An 18631-nucleotide genomic window follows, 5' to 3' on the forward strand; every position below is an offset into this window, starting at 1 on the left:
AGATGGTTACCAAGTGGTATGGGTCTCTGAGCTCAGGTTATTGGTACAGAGGCAAAGGAAAGAACTGAAACCAATTCACTCCTTCCTGACGTGGAAGCAGGAGTGTGTGTGTGTGTCAAAAGACAGTGGGGAAGAGTATTGAAGGAGACACTTTTTGAGTCATCAGAGCAAATGATGGGGAGATGTCCAATTGGTCAGGCCTGTAAAACCCAGTTTCTCCAGTGCTCACCTCTGCAGCCACCTGAATGGAGGTTGAGGTGGTCTGCACGGTACATAAACAATCTGGACTGTTTCTGGAAAAAGATGACAGGGATCCAGGAGTCTCTGCCTCTGGCAGCTCAGGAGACAAACCACACCTTGTTATGCCTGCTTTCTCTAAAATAGCCAGGGAAACTTGGAGTCTGAGCACTCGGACTTGGGAGAGGGTTGTGGGAGAGGAGTTTGGCTGGGAGCAGTGGAGAAAGGGAAGGGATGCGCTCTGAAGGCAGCCAGAGCCCCTAAAATATGTGGGTCCTGCCATCCTGGGACTGGGGCGCTAAGGAGGGGGCTGCCTCATTCACCACCTCCCTTTCTGTCTTCCCACTTGTCTCCCGAGATCACTCTTTCCTTAGTTCCTTTCATCTTTTACTAGGAAGGGGCTGGAAAGAGCTGTGTGTCATCTCCAGCTGTCCCTGTGACAACCCCCCTGGCCCTTCATCATTTTTCCCTGGTGCCCTGAGTCCCTCCCCATTCCTTTTTCCTTTTGCCCTCCCCACCCCCCAACAATGGTCTCTCCCGATGCTCAGCGGCGCTGGGGGTGGGGTGGGGTGGGGTGGGGGAGGCGGGGCTCGGAACGTGGGGGGGGCAGGTCTGCATTGACGCTTCCCCGGGTACCCGGAGCAGTCGCCGCTGCCGCCAGCCCCGCGGCCGGGACCCAGCCCCCACCCGGGACTCCGTTACCCCGGGGACCCAGCCCAGGTGAGACCCTTCTCTCAGTCCCTCACCTCCACCCCGCCCGGGACAGAGGCATCCTTGCCTTGCAGCCATTTTATCCTCCGATGCTTCGCTGGTGGGGAGGGTGACGGTCCCCGCTTTAGGGGTGAGGGGATTGATGGTGATTTGAATGAATATTTATTTTAGTTGCCGAGTGTGTGTGTGTGTGTGTGTGTGTGTGTGTGTGTGTGTGTGTAGGAGGGGTGTTTTTCTGTACCTTAGCCAAGTCCCTGCTACCCTCCTCTCCTCAGATATTGACGGGGTGGGGGGGTTGTTAGGTGGAATGGGGTTCACTCAAACTCCAGTCCCCTCCTCACCTTGGCGGACCCCCCTTTATGAATGAATGATAAATGACCTTGGCTGAGAAGGGATGCTGCCTCAGTCTGCTCCACTGGACTTGGACGGGGGCAGTGTTGGAAGGGCAGGTGAAGGAGGGAGGGACGGGGAGTGAAAAGTGGAAATGCTGGGTAGATAGAAATGGTAAACCACCAAACCACCAAGGTTGGGGGCACGGATGATGGCTCTGGAGGCAGTAGCCCGGTGGTGGGGGAAGGGGTATTGAGAGATGATGTCCAGCAGCAGGACCAAGGGCGGGGGGGCGCTGAGAATCCGTTCTGTCGATCGTAGGGGCTCATCCCTTACAGCAGAGCGGAGGCGGATGGGGGCGGGGGTCGCCCCGCTGGTGGGGGCGGTCTCAGCCTGCGCGCGTGGAGGTCTCTTCCTGCGTCGCTGCCTCTGCCCTCTGGATTCCTCCGTGTGCATTCTCAGTTGACACCTTTCCCCCCCTCAGAACTGTGGATGGTCCATCTTCCTAACCCTGGGGTAGGATGTAGGGAGGGGAGGTGCAGCCCTGGCTGTCCTTGGGTGGGGGCTGAGGCTCAATCACCCAGCTGGGACCGAGAGGGGTGCTCCAGCACCTACTCCCTCATCATACCCCCATCTCCTCCTCCGTGGATGTTTTGATAAGTGGCTGCTTCTTAATGACCTTGTTGCCTGGGCTAGGGAGGGCTGGGGAGTCTGGGTGGGTCCCAGAGGCAGAGGCTTTGATTGGGGGGAGAGGCCTTCTGGACCCTCCTCTTATCCAGGGACGAGTGAGTTGTCCTGAAAGGCAGCCTTTGCTCAGCAGTGCGGGTGGCCCACTCCTCTCCTCTGCCGAGAATCTCCTGGGCACATTTTCCCTGTCAGCCTTAAAGGGCTGTGTAACCCTGAATCTTGTCTCCTTCTGCCTCCACGTCTCTGTCTTCTTTCTCTCCCACAGGCTTAGCCACCCTGTGCTGCTCTGGGGGCTAAAAATAGCACCACTTTCTCACCAGCTCAAAGAATTTGTCTTCTTTCTCTCCTTCCTGACCTCCTGGGCTTGTTGGCCCTGGGGGAGCTGGCTGTTGAGACTTCATATCCTGCTGTGGCTCTGGGGGCCTTCTGCGTGTACCCGCAGGGTGTTAACAGACATAGGGTCTGGCTCCTGGTGGATCCTTCTGTCTCCTTCAGGGTTTCCGGTGAGGGGGAGATCCTAGCTGGGAAAGACAGAAGAGGACAGCAAATTGCCACGCAGAGAGGGGATTCCACAATTCCCTCTCTTTCGTGGGGGATGGTTTGGGCCCTGTCCACAAAGGAAAGAAGGTGACATAGGGGTCAGTGGTTTTGGTCATTGTGGTCCACTGCTCACATCTGTCCTGAGGGGCTAAGGCTCTGCTTGCCAGTGCTTCTGTCTGAACTACATAGCATTACTTAACCCCTTCTCCCAGGGTGTGTGTGTGTGTGTGACATTTAATGCAGGCCTTGGATGGGTAAGAGCAGAAGGAGGCCGGATATTTTTAGGGGAATGATCTCTGATGAGAATCTAGTCCGGCTTCCTCTGCTTTTATGAAGGAAGTGGGGGGTCCTTCTATGCCTCCCTCTGGAGGATGTCTTTTTTTGGGGGGAGACGCAAGGCCCCCTTCATTCTACACCAGCCTCCTACGCAATGCAGTATTTGTGGACTCCTTTTCCCTTGACTCCTGGAGGAGGAGCAGGAAAGATCGAGGGGGATTAGGAAGGGAGGTCCTGGAGGAAAGAGGTGTGACTGGAAACCTTAGAGCCCTCCATGTTGGAAATGTGTGTGATCAGTCATCTCCATTCCCATCACCCCACCCGTGAAAGGGCGCTCATGTGTGATGTCATGAAGGGAAGTAGTGACAGTCAGCCACGCCTCTGTCTCAGCTTTTGATCTGCCCTCTTTCCTGTGACCTCAGGTTCCAGGTCTCCTTTTTTTGAGTCTTTCCTTGTTTTTCTGGCTGGAGACCATGTGGGCCCAGCTGCTGGAATCAGTTTGAACACAGACAGATGGGTCTTTGGAACTCTTGTTTTGGGAGGATACTGGGTAACAACATGCAAGTTTGATGCCTTGCCGTTCCCTGGTTGCTTCCTGCTTCTTTCACATTTTGTCCATCTAATAAGAAGGAAGGAAACTAATTCATAGAGTATTTACTCTGAGATTAAATCTTTACGTGGACTTGGAGCAAGAGAGATTATTATCCCCAATTTAAATACAAAGACATTGAGGCTTAGGGAAGTTCAGTAACCTGCCCAAGCTCAGTTGGTAGGGAAATATTAGGTTGGTGCAAAAGTAATCGCGGTTTAAAAGGTTAAAAATAATTGCAAAAACCGAAATTACTTTTGCACCAATTTAACAGTAGAGCTGGGATTTCAACTTCGGTTGCATAACTGTTGTGTGTTTTGCACTGGACCAGCTCTCTCCTTGCCTGTACCCCTTTACTGCTGCTCACCCTAGAGAACACCCAGAAGTGGCTTTTGTTCTGGGGTCTTGTGAAGGAGTAAAGGGCATCTCACTATATCATTATCGCCACAAAGAGCAATAACTAATATTTCCTCATCACTTTTTCTGTGCCAGGTACTAGGGTAAGGAGCTTAAGTGGCACATTATGTCACTTAATCCTTACTTTCCCCTTCTTTAGTAAGAGGCACCGAGGCTTGGGGTGTTCCGTGATCACTTAGCTAGTAAGTGCTGAAGCAGGACGTCAAACCCAAGCCTGACTCTGGTTCAGAGCTTTTGCCCACTGAGCTATGCTGGGAGAAGACCCCTCCTTGGGAGGCCTATAACCATGGGACCTGAGGAGAGCACTGTGGAAGCCCCACCTGCAGACACCCTCAGTGGACTGAAGGCAACAGGTTGGACCACGCGCTGCTCCTTCTACACATTCTCCCCCAGCTGCACCCTCAGGAAGAGGCGCAGACCAGACGAGAGTAGGGAATTCTGGTTTCTCCTAGTTCCTGTTTTATTCTTTGCAGGTTGGCGGTAAAGGAAGGAGTCTGATATTGAGGTGGGGGAGAGGAGTAGTCAGGAGAAGAGCTCTGTGTAGGTGACTGTGACTTGGGAGCAAATCCCATGAGTCTAGTCTCCAAGGTAAAAGTAAGGGGTTTATACTGAATGACCCGCAGTTGGCCCCAACAGTCACCTCTTCTTACTGAGTGTGGCCTTGAAGCAAGGAGGCCATCTCTGTACCACGTGGTGCGGGGGGGGGGGGGTGGAGTAGGGGCTCTGGGTTGAGGGGCTCTGGATTGGCCGTCTTTACCATCTTACCATCTGGCCTCACAGCCTCCTTTTACTCCCTCTTATTTTTTCTAGATCTTCAGAGGCGCCTGGAAGAGAAGTAGGTGGCCTTTCCTGAGTGATCCTGGCTCCCCAGCTTAGCAACCCCCAAGCTGGCTGCCCCTTCCTTTCCCATTCCTCTGCTCCCCTTCTCCCTTCCCTATGCACCCAACTGAACGGGGTGTAGGCCGAAGCTCCTCTCCCTCCTTTCTCCTGGCCAAGTCCTATTTTCTCCTATTCTGTGCCCAAAGATACTTGAACGCATTTCATCTAAGTAACTGTGGGAAGGGTCTTTCTGCCGCCGCGGGTCCTTAAGCAAAAGCTGCGGAAGGAGCAGGGAGTGGGGGAGCTCCGCTGAGGCGTCCCGAAAGCCCCGTCATGGAAGAGGGCTTCAGAGACCGGGCAGCTTTCATCCGTGGGGCTAAAGACATTGCCAAGGAAGTCAAGAAGCATGCAGCCAAGAAGGTGGTGAAGGGCCTGGACAGAGTCCAGGACGAATATTCCCGAAGATCCTACTCCCGCTTTGAGGAGGACGACGACGACGATGACTTCCCTGCCCCTGCTGATGGCTATTACCATGGGGAAGGGACCCAGGACGAGGAGGAAGGGGGCGTATCCAGCGATGCCACCGAGGGCCACGACGAGGATGATGAGATCTACGAGGGGGAATATCAGGGCATCCCCCGGGCAGAGTCTGTGGGCAAAGGCGAGGGGATGGCAGATGGGGCCCCCCTGGCTGGAGTGAGGGGGGGCCTGGGGGATGAGGAGAGCCCCCCTGGGGGTCGGGGGGAGGCACAGCGGAGGAAAGAACGGGAAGAACTGGCCCAGCAGTATGAAGCCATCCTCCGGGAGTGTGGCCATGGCCGCTTCCAGTGGACACTCTACTTCGTACTTGGTCTGGCGCTGATGGCTGACGGTGTCGAGGTCTTTGTGGTGGGCTTCGTGCTGCCCAGTGCCGAGAAGGATATGTGCCTGTCTGACTCCAACAAAGGCATGCTGGGTAAGACACCTCGGAGATACTCTGCCCCGTCCTGCCCCAAACTCTGGAGACACCCCTGCTCCTGAGAACTGCCCTCCCTGCTGGGCTCCCTAGGACCCTGCCCTCAAGATGTCTCCAGAGGGCTCAGGGTTCCTCTGCGCGGTGTCCCCTTACACACACCCTCCTCTTGGGGTTGCAGCACAGTGAAGTTGTTTGTACAAGAGGGGCTGGGGGGAGGACAGCTGGGCTGGGGCTTGGCTGGTGGTTGGGTGGTGGTTTGCAGAGGTGGCTCTGTGGGGGGAAAGACCCCATTTAGTGTTTCTTCAGAGCCTCCCTCTTGTGTTCCTGCTCCCTTTCCCTGATTGGGGCAATAAGAAGTCAGTATCCTAGCTCCCTAGGTTAAATGGGAGGGTTGGTTTGGGGTGGTAGGGGTTGGGGAAGAATCCGGGGCCCGCCTTCAGCCAGAGAAGCTGGACACACTGGCCCTTGATCAGCCTTGGGAGTGGTCAGGAGCCAGCGAGTGGTCTCCGATGGCTCTTCCTGATGGGGACCCTGAGGGACAAAACCCCTAGACTCCCTCAGAAGGGATCTCGGTCTTGCTCTGCCACCGAGTTGTCGTGATTTGAGCAGGTCCCCTTTCCCTGGGGCTTGGCCTTGGGCATGGGCAAAATGCAGTTTGGAGTAGATGATTTTCAAGATTAATTCCAACTCTGAATTTATGAAAGAAGTAAGAAACAGGAAAGTTTATGACCAGGGATACTGGAGCTGCAAGGAGTGAAGGATGGATTTTGTGGGGAGGATTTCCTGGAGGCATGAAGAACTGGAGCTGTTTCCTGGGGAACATGAGACACCTCCTGGTGTCAAGACAGGGAGGGGGCAGGGACCCCACGAGGGTCTGGGAATCTAGGCAGATCCATTCCTCATTCCAGGCAAGCCAGAAGTGGGAGTGTTGTGTGTGACAGACAGCCAGAGAGTGAAAATTGAGAGGGAGACGAAGCGAGAATTCTGGGGTTCTCTCATATCTGTATTCCCGCCTTTGAACCCACAGCCTGCAGAGGTGACCTTCCATCTTTGCTCACACAATTCAGCTTCTCTCACTTGCTCTCATCTCTAGGTAGACTGAGCTTCTAGAAGTCCTTCAGATCCTTGATTCATCTGCTACATTTTCAGCTCTCTTGATGTTCGGCAAGTGGGAGAACTGAAGAGTGTCTGCTCATCCCCTCTGCCTCTTTTCCTCCTTCCAGGTCTCATTGTGTACCTGGGCATGATGGTGGGGGCCTTCCTCTGGGGAGGGCTGGCTGACCGGCTGGGTCGGAGACAGTGTCTGCTCATCTCGCTCTCGGTCAACAGCGTCTTCGCCTTTTTCTCATCTTTCGTCCAGGGTTATGGCACTTTCCTCTTCTGCCGTCTCCTTTCTGGGGTCGGGTGAGTGTCCGCGTCCTAAGGCCCTGGAGGGCAGGACTGTGCCTTGGTCAGTGTCACGTCTCTAGGCCCCTGCACAGTGCCAGGCGCACCAAATGCGCTTCCAAGTATGTACAAGTGGAATGCATCCTTGCTGCTCCTACCATCTTCAGGCCAGCTTCTCCCTGTCCAGGACCTGTCTGCTGCCTTTCCAGAATGCCATTCCATGACCGGTTCACCCCTCCCTTTAGTTCCATTCTGAGCCTGGCTCCGTGAAGAGACCTGGTGGGTCTCAGCCTCACCTCTGGGCATCTGTGGACCCTCAAGTTACCTCCTTCCCAGAGTCTACATATTTCCTGCATTTGACAGCAGACCTTGCTAATACCCACAGCTGCCCGAACTCTGAAGCCTTGACCCCGCGCCTTTTTACTTCTACCTGAATGTACTCTCTCCTTGTCTCCAAACTCTTTTCTGGCCTGCTCCCATATACCTGCCCTCAGCCTCTTCTCTGGTCCTTTCTGGGGCCAGTTTTCCCTTTTTCTGTAATTATCTTCCCTCCCAGATTCAGTGTTTGTTCCTTCCTTTTCCCTGAGACCCGTCTGGCTGGTTACCAGGGTCCCAAGGATGGGCGCCTGATGGTTGGCTGGTGGCGAGATGGTAGGGCACTAAGTGTGTGAAGGAGTCTTTACAAAGGTCTGGAAGAGGAAAGGGATTTGGGGACCCAGAGCAATGGGGTAGGGGATCGGGAATATGGCTGGTTTCCAATGCTGAATTCTTGCACACCCTCTAGGATCGGAGGGTCCATCCCCATTGTCTTCTCCTATTTCTCGGAGTTCCTAGCCCAGGAGAAACGTGGGGAGCACCTGAGCTGGCTCTGCATGTTCTGGATGATTGGTGGGGTGTATGCAGCTGCTATGGCCTGGGCCATCATCCCCCACTACGGTGAGCAGCCCCCAGGGAGTACCCCCCAGGCTGTCCTGCGCTCCCTGTGGTGGGATACCCCAGCCATTGGCCTCTCTGCTGACTTTGTGACTGTCCCCTGACAGGGTGGAGCTTTCAGATGGGGTCTGCTTACCAGTTTCACAGCTGGAGGGTCTTTGTCCTCGTCTGCGCCTTTCCTTCTGTGTTTGCCATCGGGGCTCTGACCACACAGCCTGAGAGTCCCCGCTTCTTCCTGGAGGTGACGGGGCTGGGGCTGGGGCTGGGGCTGGGGCCGGGGCTGGGCTGCGGGGAGGGCAGCAGGGGCTCCTGTGTTCAAACACCGCTGTGGGTTGGGTTGGATCTTATATGGCTGCCTTCCTTCCTGGCAGGGTCCATTCTCTGTGGGACTTTATCTTATTTCCTTTGTTTGAATCTCCAGAAAGGTTTTGCGGGTGGAGAAACCAGGGGACCTGCTCAACCATGGGTGGCTTAAAATTTTGCTGGCGGGGGCCCTGGCCCTGACTTTACAGCCCCAGAGAAGGTTCTACTCTCCCACTTCCCCATCCAACTATGTCTTAGTCCAGCCGGGCTAAGGTCCTGCCCCTTCTCTGACTACACATTTGCTTACCACCATCATTTGCCTTGTTTTTCGTTTTCTCTTTCCATCGTACCAGGGGAATCCCTAGGACCTATGCTTATATTTGTCTCCTGGACTCCCCCCACTCCTACCCAAGTCTGATTATATTTTGCTGTGCCCCCACTTAGGGCTTTTCCAAAGTGGGTGATGGATGTGCCCATAGGTCAGCGGTTGGGGTGGGAGCCCTTTTGTGTTCTGCGACTCCAGGTCGGAGGTCGAGGGTCTATAACCCGGGGTCGGGGAAGGGCTCATCTGGATGTGGGGGTTCTGTCTGTGGCTCTAGAATGGGAAGCATGATGAGGCCTGGATGGTGCTGAAGCAGGTTCATGACACCAACATGCGAGCCAAGGGGCATCCTGAGCGAGTCTTCTCAGTAAGCCACTACCCTTCCCACCTCAGTCCTGCAAGCTGCTGCACCCCAACCCCCCCTTGGCCCCTCTCTGGATAACCCCCCACCTTCCTAGGCATCTCCAGCCACACTTGCCTCAGCGACATCTCTCAGGGCACCCTCTCCACCCCTGCCTCCCATTTTGCTGCTGCAGGAGACACTGACGCCCCTGGAAGGGGGTGGAGATACAGACTAAGTGGCTGCTCACCCCTTCTCTTGACCGCAGGTAACCCACATTAAGACGATCCATCAGGAGGATGAGTTGATTGAGATCCAGTCAGACACGGGGACCTGGTACCAGCGCTGGGGCGTCCGAACCTTGAGCTTGGGAGGGCAGGTAATGGTGGATTGGATGGTGGGGAGAGAGAAGGGACGGGGAGAGGTGGACAGGAACGCAGGCCTCGAGCCTGTGTGTGGGGTGGTGGCTGAACTGCAGGGAGGTGGTAAGGCAGAAACACGGGGAGCTCGGGCTGCTAGAAGTCAGTGCAGCCACTGTCTGACTCTGTTCTCTTCCGCCTAGGTTTGGGGGAATTTCCTCTCCTGTTTTGGTCCAGAATATCGACGCATCACTTTGATGATGATGGGTGTATGGTTTACCATGTCGTTCAGGTGAGGAGGTGGGTGGGGTGGGTGGTATGTGGTGGACGTGATGGTGTGGGTTGGGAGAGAGGTGGAGAAAATGGAAACGAAGGGGGCGGATCATGAGGAAAGGTGCTGTCCAGACCCCCTTCGATCCTGCAGCCTGCTTCTCTGCTCCATTCATTAATCCAACAAGCTTATATTACAAGCTGAGCAGAGTTAAGCTTCTCTTGTGTGCCAGGCACTGTGCTGGGCTGAAAGAGACGTGGCCCCAGTCCTCAGGGAGTTTCCATCTTAGCCAGGGAGCTAGACAAAACCAGCTGTAAAGCAGCGTGATGAGTGCTGCTTGGGGGTGGACAAAATGCTCCAGGAGCACAGGACAGGGGCTTCCCAGCCCAGATGTGGAGTGGGGTGGGGATCTGAGTCCTGGAGGATGAGTGGGTGTCAGGCTGAGGGTGGGATGGGGGAAGTGTGTTAGCAGAGGGAAGAGCAAATGCCTGGGAGATAGATAAGAGTATGGTGGAAGGGTTAGAAGGACCACACCAACTGGTGAGGGATGAGGCTGGAGAGGTGAGCAAGGTCCCCACACGGGCTGATCTGCAAGCTCCCCCTCACTCTGGACCGCCCGGGGCCAGTCCCTGAGCCCTGTCTGATTCCCTCACCCGTGACTCCTCAGCTACTACGGCCTGACTGTCTGGTTTCCCGACACGATCCGCCATCTCCAGGCAGTGGACTATGCAGCTCGCACCAAAGTGTTCCCTGGGGAGCGTGTGGAGCACGTGACTTTTAACTTCACCCTGGAGAATCAGATCCATCGAGGGGGACAGTACTTCAATGACAAGTATGCGGGGACCTTTATGCTCCTCTCCTCCATCCCTTTGACCTGTGTCTCTTTTATGAGTCTGGGAGCTTTGAGACGAGGTACTTTGGGGCAAGGACCTGTGGTCCCTGCTCAGTGCCACAGTGTCCTGTGACCTCATGAAGGGCAGGGCCTTGGAGGAGGGGGTGAGGATGATGGGGAGCCCGTGGTCATCCTGGCCTTCCTTCCAGGTTCATCGGGCTGCGCCTGAAGTCGGTGTCCTTTGAGGACTCCCTGTTTGAGGAGTGTTATTTCGAGGACGTCACATCCAGCAACACGTTTTTCCGCAACTGTACATTCATCAATACTGTATTCTACAACACGGGTAAGAGAGGGGCGCGTGGCTGCTGGCTGTCAGACCAAAGGGTCGGGTGTACTGTGAGGAGGGGTCCCTGGCTCAGGGCTCCCACGCGGAGCTCTCGGGAGCCGTGGAGGAAGGTGGTGTGGGGGCCTCTAGTTCCCACCAGTAATTCCACAAATCTAATGGAAATTGAAATTGACAGTTAGAATATCTGACAAAAATATCAAGTTTCTTTGCCTGGAACTAAAACAACTCACTGCAGTGGTTTTAATGCACTTTTGAAGAGGGCAAAAGTCATTCAAAAAGGGTCCTTAAGAAAAATAATAAAAGGAATATTTGGTGGGGAAAAGGTTGGGAATCGTTGCATTAATCCACTTCTTTAACAGTGATTCTCAGACTCCATGCACATAAATGCTGGCATTAGAGGGGGTTTCTCACCTCTAAATGGTATCCTGGGTGAGTTTTTCCCACCTCGCAGGAAAAAATAATGGACAGGACGTTTCAAGGATTTTAAATATTTTTTTCAGTAATGTTTCCTAAACCATGGCCCTGCTGTTGCTTGTAGTCAGCAGGGAGGGGGAAAAAAAGAAGAACAGGAAGCAGACTATTCATGAGAAAACTTGGAAACAACCAGTCACACTGTTTCGTTTGATAGACTACCGATATTTTCTGCTGTAAAGATTTCTAGTTCTTATGGTGATGTTATTTGACGTTTTGCAATGCGTGTCCTCAACCATTCTGAGTCCCCCTGCTAAACCCGGCAAAGGCAGAACCTGAGCTGTAAGCAGTACCACCTCCCTCTGTCAGTTGACATGACTGCCCGCCTGTCTTGGCCTCCACCCCAGACCTGTTTGAGTACAAGTTTGTGAACAGCCGTCTGGTGAACAGCACGTTCCTGCACAACAAGGAGGGCTGCCCACTAGACGTGACAGGGACAGGCGAGGGTGCCTACATGGTGTACTTCGTTAGCTTCCTGGGGACGCTGGCTGTACTTCCCGGGAATATCGTGTCTGCCCTGCTCATGGACAAGATTGGCAGGCTCCGAATGCTTGGTAAGTGGGGGAGGCCAGGCCGTCGTGTTGCAACTGATTAGGGGGCCAGCGCAGGGGACTGGCAAAGGCTTCTCACCTCAGTCTGTGGAAGAGCTTAGCCAGAGAAGCTTCTCTCTCATGTCTTCTGCTTATGGGGTGGCAGCAGGAAGGGGAGGGGCCTGGCCCAGAAGCTTCTCTGGGGGGTAAAGGAGATAGGTGGGATAGTAAGTGGTTCACTGCACGGGCTTTCAGGGTATTGGGCAAGTTCCTTAACCTCTATGAGCCCAGCTGTCTCATCTGGAAAATGGGGGTGGCTCATAGGGTTGACGTATTAGATCAATGCATGTAAAGCACCAAGTTGACTGGCCCATAAGCTGGCGTTAAAGAAGTGGTTGGAAGTGACATTATTAATAAGAAAAAAATTATAAGGGAGGCTGGGGATGAGTGAAAAGCTGTCCTTTTGGGTACCTTGGGAAAAAGAGTCTCATTCTGGGCTGCCCTCAACACCAGTTGATGGGACAGGGTGGGTGGTGGATGGTTCCTTTGCAGACAGGCTCATGTCGCTCTCTCCTTTCCTGGCTCCAGCTGGCTCCAGCGTGATGTCCTGTGTCTCCTGCTTCTTCCTGTCTTTTGGGAACAGTGAATCAGCCATGATTGCTCTGCTCTGCCTTTTTGGAGGGGTCAGCATTGCATCCTGGAACGCGCTGGACGTGTTGACCGTCGAACTCTACCCCTCGGACAAGAGGTAGTTGGAGTGTGGTGGGGGGCACGGCAGCAGGTTGAGGGTCTAGAGGTTAAGGGAGAAGTGGGGTGAGGAAGGGGGGCTGAGTGGGAAAAACAACTTTAGGGGTAAAAGGATACACATTCCTATTGAGTTTCTCCTCTAAGAGCTGGTAGCTTTTATATTCACTTCTTGAAGTCTTAACTATTAATCTTTCGGTCTCCTTTCCCCCTGGTCTCCCAATTTATCTACATTCCCTGATGTGCATCCTTCCCCTCTCTGGTTTCTGTCCTTCCTGCCCTCTCGGACACCGCCTGCCATCTCTCCTTCACTTCCCCATACCCGCCCTTCCCCCACAAACCCTCCCATGCCTCTTTGTTTCCCACCTTGCCTGGCCCACTCGTGCTGCACTGGGGGACCCCTGAACAGGACCACAGCCTTCGGCTTCCTGAATGCCCTGTGTAAGCTGGCAGCAGTGCTGGGGATCAGCATCTTCACGTCCTTTGTGGGTATCACCAAGGCTGCTCCCATCCTTTTTGCCTCAGCTGCCCTTGCCCTCGGGAGCTCTCTGGCCCTGAAGCTGCCCGAGACCCGGGGGCAGGTGCTGCAGTGAGGGGGTCTCTGGGGCTTCGGGGTGGCAGGCACACTGTGAGACCAACAACTCCTCCCTTCTCCCTGCCCTGCCATCCTGGCCCCCAGAGCCCTCACTCCCCACACCTGTGTTTGGTGTCTTAGGTGTGTGTGTGTGTGCGCGCGTGTGTGCGTATGTGTGTACACACATGTATGTGACCCTGTGGGCAGGGACGACAGGGAAAGCTCCATCATCCCAGTTTTGGGATGCAGTTCTACTCCCCACCTCCTACCACCCTCGACTTTGCACAAGAGAAGGCTTGGCCCCACCCTTCTCTCCCAGTGTTAGTGATGGGCCCTTGCTCTTCCCGGCTCCAGGGGCCCCAGAACATGTTTCCTGCCTCCCCCTCTTTCCCTCTGCCTAGGCCCTGGTGAAACCATGAGCTTGTGGTTATACTGGGGGCTGGAGCTTGGTGTAGACCATGGACCAAAAGAACTTTACCTTAGAGTGGAAGGTGTGCCCTCTCACACCTCCTGTTGGATGCTGGGGGAGTAGCAATAAACCTCAGCCCCCTGGCCTCCACTTCCCCTTCCATTTGGGCTTCAGAGGCCTGAATTTTATGGAATTAGCTTTCTGATTCTTAATTATTTATATATTAAGTTCTGAGGCAGCTCAGCAGGACTGTGTGTGTGTTATGACTATGTGTGTATACTTACGTATGTGTGTGTATGTGCCATGGGCAGGGGTGTCACTATACTGTCCTAAAATATAAGCTAAGGGTAATGTCAAGGGACGCACACACAACCCTGCCTCCCATGGTACCACCCCTCCCCCCGATCTTGTTTCTGTGCCAGGCGTGGGAGGGAAGAGCCCTAGGCCAGGCTGGAGTAGAGTCCCACAGTCTAGTGAGATCTGAGGGGACCTCCCCTCCTCTCAAGAAACACAGGCCTCCTCTGGAGAGGCTCCACCCACTACAGCACAGACGGTAACAGCACAGCTGCTCTCCCACCCCCAGCCTGTCAGCCTGTCCCCTCACAGGTAGGGGGGCAGGGGAGGGAAAGAAACCAGGCATATGGTCAAACCAGCAGATCCAAAAGCACAAGGAGCTGGGGCAGGGGCCCTCCCAGCAACTAGAGCGGAAAGAGGTTGGGTAGTAAGCCAGGGGCCCCAATGCAGGGATCAGAGCCTCAGTTGCCCCATCTCACCCTTTCCACACAATAGCCCCTGTAGGTTAAGCTGCCCCTGTCCCACACTATCCGTATGGCTGCTTTCTTTGGTGTCCCCCTCCCCCCAACCGTAGCTGTGATGTGTTGTAGTTTTTAGCTGTTTGTAAAATGTTAAAAATTAAAAGGAAAAAAGTGAAAATAAAAAAAGAAAATCCAAATTCACCTTCCTCCTGCTGCGTCTGGTGCCGCCACCCTATGGTCACTCCCTCCATTTTGTAACACTGAACCAGGTGGTGACTGTTTAACTCCTTGGTGTCTGCTCAAAGGACTGCCTTCTCCTCCAGTGCCCAGTGTATGTGTGTGCCCTTTCCTCACCCTTCACTTGCTGGACGCAGCCCTCTCCCCTGCACCCCTAGAGGGACCATCCATCTCCCTTGCTCTCCTGGGGAACCCTAAACCCAACTCTGTTGATGTGAAAAATGAAATGAAAAATATTGATGAAAAATAAACAGGAAACAAATCCTTAAAATCCAAAATGGCTGTCTGCTTCTTTGCCTCTCCACCTACACCCAACTCTGTTCTGCCCGCTGAGAGAAGGTGATGAGATGGAAAAACAACTCCTTTCCAAACTAAAGGCCAGAATAACATGAGGTATCACCCTTACTTTTTTAACTGGCCTCTCTATTGTGACCTTTCCACTTCTCCAGATGGAGGGCCCTCTCAGTCTCCCAGATTTGAAGACTTGGTGTAATATCCTAGAACGCAATAGCAAAGAAACTAATAACCTGACTTTAAAAATGGGGTAAAGATTGCAATGGCCAACAGGTATATGAAAAAATGTTCAACATCACTAATCATTAGGGAAATGCAAATCAAAACCATAAGATATCGCCTCATACCTACTAGCCAAAAAAATCCCCAAATGACAAAAAGTGTTGGCAAAAATGTGGAGAAATTGGAATCCTCGCACATTGTTGGTGGGAATGCAAAATGGTGTGGCTGCTATGGAAAAGAATATGGAAGTTCCTCAAAAAATTAAAAATAGAACAACTGTATGATCTAGCAATCCCACTTCTGGGCATTTAACCAAAAGAATGGAAATCAGGACCTTGGAGAGATAGTAGCACCTCCATGATCACTGTAGCAAAGTTACGGAAACAAGCTAAATGTCCATTGACAGAGGTATGGATGGATAAAGAAAATGTGTGATATACATATACTGGAATCCTATTCAGCCTTAAAAAAGGAAATTCTGCAATATGTGACAATATGGATGAACCACGAGGATATTATGCTAAGTCAAATAAGGCAGTCAGAGAAATACCGCATTGATGCCACTTATATGAGTTATGTAACATAGTCAAATTCATGTAATCCAAGAGTGGAATGGTGGTTGCCAGAGGCTGGGGGCAAAAGGAAATTAATAATCAATGGGCAGAAAGATTCAGTTGAAACAAAATGAATAAGCTCTAGAGATCTTTTGTATGGCATTGTATGCATAGTCAACGATAATGTATGGTACACTTAAAATTGGTTAAGAAGTTGCCTCATTTGAAGGGTTCTTACCACAATAAAATAAAATTAACAAAAATAAATTTAAAAAGACAACACCTCCCCCAAACAAAAACAAAAAGTTTGAGTCACGTTCAAGTTCTTGAGACTAGGACCAATTTCCTCCAAATCTTCTTGTGTGACTTAAAGATACAGATTCAAAATTCCATTCTAGGAATCAGAATGAGAATCCTGGTTTTGGAAGAGGGGACATAGAATCCATTTTAAACAAGCTCCTTTGTGAATTCTTACCTGTGAGGAAATCTGAAAACCACTACTTAGGGGTTACCCTCGACTCCTCTCTCACTCTAGTCCGTTTCTGTTCTAATCAAGCCACTTTCCGACTTTTTATGGCAGCTCTCAGATCCACTCTTTCCTTTCCAATCCCACAGCTGATCTCAAAGTCAGGGTTCCACCTTCACTCTTGGTTGATCTCTGTGCCTCCGATCTCCTATGCCAACCCACTTACCCATCACTGCCAGATCAATCTGCCCCACAGTGCTCTTTGGCATGCCCCTCCTCAAAACTCTTCAGTGACTCCCTGCTGCCCAACCAGATGCTGTCTCAGCTCTTTAGCCAGAAATGGTCAAGATACATGTTCATCAAGCTTTTTTAGTATCTAAGATCCATTTCCACATTGAGGTCATCAGATATTTCCTTATCTAGACGTTACTTGAGCTCTCCTCAGAAATATTACTTAACATTTGGAAGGCTCATAAGAAAAAGGGGCTACATAAAGTTATCTCCGTCTTCTATACTCATTTTCTAGGTTATCATCTTTTCACTGCGTTAGTGTTTTATCCCAAAAGATCTTTCTTACAAACAAATGAAAATCCTTTTGGAAATGGACAGGCTGTTAGAAACCAAACATTCCCCCAGTATGAAATTCGAATGTGTCTACAACTTCTGTCTTGCCCAGTCTAGTTTTTATGTTTCTGTGGGGGCTCTTCTTGTCTATAACACCTTCTCCTTTCTGGTTTAAGTCTGTGCTTTCCTTTAAAGATCCGACTAGGTCACTTCCCCCATGAAGCCCTTCTTGACTACCCCAGGTTACTGGTATCTTTCTTCTCCCACGAACGTCTGTGGCACTGATTCAACAGGTCATGAATAACAAAGCGATGCACCTCAAATTATAATTTACTTTTTAATGTACAGGATTATTTCCAGCTCATCAGATCTGGTGGTCCTTAGTCACAATTTAACATGAAATGCCTGGGCAGCTTTTCCTGAATAGTCCAGGGCAAGAGCAGGAGTGATTCTCTTTCCTTGGGTTAGCTTTGATCTGAAATGAGTGGCTATCTCCAGAGAAATAAATGTATGTGCAGGTTGAATGGGGCCCCGATCCTCATCCCTTACCAATACCCGACTGTAAGGAAGGGAAGAAGGCCCCAGTAGTTTACTGTCACCCAACCCATTCAGATCCCAGCCTTTGCTCTTTTCTTTTGGGTTCAGGGGGTTCCTCGAGTTTTCTTGCTCCCACCTAAGCAGGGGGGGCTCGCGTCCAGTTGCGGGTTCTCCCTCCACTGGGCAGGGGTCCGCGCCTGGATGGCCAGCGCGTGGACCGGCCCGGCTAGCTCTTCCGACAGCGCAGCGTGGACCAGCCGGTGCCGCTGCAGCGGGCTCAGACCCTCGAAGCGAGAGCTCACCACCGCCACACGGAAATGCGTCTCGCTGCCTGGTGGGACCGCGTGGCCTCCGCTCTCGTTACGCAGCTCCAGCACCTCGGGGTTCAGAGCCTGCTCCAACTTCATGCGAATGGCGGCCTCAACAGGACCGATGGTCCCCGATCCCGCGCTGCCCCGGGACAGACAGACGCGGCCGGCCATGGAGAACAGGCGCCTGACCAGCTGTCCACTCAGCATCGGCTACCGCAGAGACAAGGACCAAGGCAGTGAGGACCAGGGCCTCCTGCCTGCTGAGAGCCCAATCTCACAGCCCTCCCACCTCGACCCGCACCCCAACCCGCCAACGTCCACACGCGGCTGCCGCAGGGAGCGAGACTAGACGCCAGCCAGCCGGACCCGAGGCCCCGCCCCTTTCCTCTGTGTGACGTTGGGGAAATTTGGCCTCCAGCCGCCGGCAGCGGACGGGTGACTAGGGATTAGAAAGGGCCCGCGCGCTAGGCATGTTCGTTAAGGGGACTACCACGAAATGGCGCTGGAGGTTGCAAAAGGAGGCATGTGCAACTCCGGGCACTTGGTTGGGCCAACGTCCCCTCTGAACCCCAGGATGGCCCTTTTCTACCTTCGGCTCAGCCTTGGCTACCGCAGTTCCCGTTCAGGGACGCGATTCCTGACGTTCTCGGCGAAATGCGGTCCTCGCGTCCTGAGGCACGCTGGGAAATGGAGTCCTTTCTACGCGACAGTAGACTGGACCGGCGCTACGTGGTGCCCTGAGGGCTCACGGGAATTGTAGTCTACGAGTCTCCCAATTCGTGAGGTCGTTTTCGGAAGCAGAGAAATGCAACAAGCAAGAAAACCGCGCGGACACACAAACAAAAACCTGAGAATCCTTGCGCAGTTGGGATTGGGATTATTCCATACAGTTTACTGCCAATAAATCTTGTAGGTCATATAGCCCAGCTCCTTCATTTTACATACAAGAAAATAGAAGTCTGTTCCATGTATTGCATATATATGTTGTGCGCCAGGCCAGTCCTCCAGGCTGAGGAATAAAGCAGACCCTGTCCTCAAGGGGTTTACAATAGTATGTCTTTCACCCTGATACCCAGATGTTAACATTTACCACACTCGCGCTCTCTCTCCCTCTCTCTTTCTTTTCTGAACTATTTGAGTGTCAGAGATGAAGCCCATTTACCTCTACCTCTCTACCTACCTGTGATGGTTATTAATTTTATGTATCAACTTGGCTGGGCTACAGGGTGCCCAGATATTTGGTGAAACATTATGCTGGGTGTTTCTGTGAGGGTGTTTTGGATGAGATTAACATTTAAATGACAGACTGT

At 52.7% G+C, this 18631-nt stretch overlaps 2 protein-coding genes across 2 annotated transcripts; one reads left to right on the plus strand and one right to left on the minus strand.

Moving 5' to 3' along the window:
- Positions 1 to 828: 828 nt before the first annotated feature.
- SV2A (synaptic vesicle glycoprotein 2A) lies at positions 829 to 14327 on the plus strand. Its single transcript, XM_081026860.1, has 13 exons — positions 829 to 957; positions 4598 to 5561; positions 6785 to 6965; positions 7732 to 7883; positions 7988 to 8121; positions 8783 to 8872; positions 9114 to 9224; positions 9408 to 9496; positions 10143 to 10307; positions 10517 to 10650; positions 11472 to 11678; positions 12243 to 12402; positions 12808 to 14327. Exons 2-13 carry the CDS (start codon positions 4940 to 4942, stop codon positions 12989 to 12991), a joined length of 2229 nt encoding a protein of 742 aa, XP_080882986.1. The 5' UTR covers positions 829 to 957; positions 4598 to 4939; the 3' UTR covers positions 12992 to 14327.
- A 2465-nt stretch (positions 14328 to 16792) lies between these two features.
- Positions 16793 to 18080, minus strand: BOLA1 (bolA family member 1). The gene is made up of 2 exons (XM_081025409.1): positions 17911 to 18080; positions 16793 to 17531 (listed from the first exon to the last, which is right to left on the minus strand). Exon 2 carries the CDS (start codon positions 17526 to 17528, stop codon positions 17115 to 17117), a length of 414 nt encoding a protein of 137 aa, XP_080881535.1. The 5' UTR covers positions 17529 to 17531; positions 17911 to 18080; the 3' UTR covers positions 16793 to 17114.
- Positions 18081 to 18631: the final 551 nt, after the last annotated feature.

Source organism: Rhinolophus hipposideros, assembly GCF_964194185.1.
Source record: "Rhinolophus hipposideros genome assembly, chromosome: 19".
NCBI lineage: Eukaryota > Metazoa > Chordata > Mammalia > Chiroptera > Rhinolophidae > Rhinolophus > Rhinolophus hipposideros.

Bases quoted from the DNA above. Each gene is read 5' to 3' on its own strand.
- SV2A (XM_081026860.1), top strand. From the start codon at position 4,940: ATGGAAGAGGGCTTCAGAGACCGGGCAGCTTTCATCCGTGGGGCTAAA. The intron at 5,562-6,784 runs GTAAGACACCTC...TCCTCCTTCCAG, and splicing joins CTCCAACAAAGGCATGCTGG to GTCTCATTGTGTACCTGGGC. The intron at 12,403-12,807 runs GTAGTTGGAGTG...ACCCCTGAACAG, and splicing joins CTCTACCCCTCGGACAAGAG to GACCACAGCCTTCGGCTTCC.
- BOLA1 (XM_081025409.1), bottom strand. From the start codon at position 17,528: ATGCTGAGTGGACAGCTGGTCAGGCGCCTGTTCTCCATGGCCGGCCGC.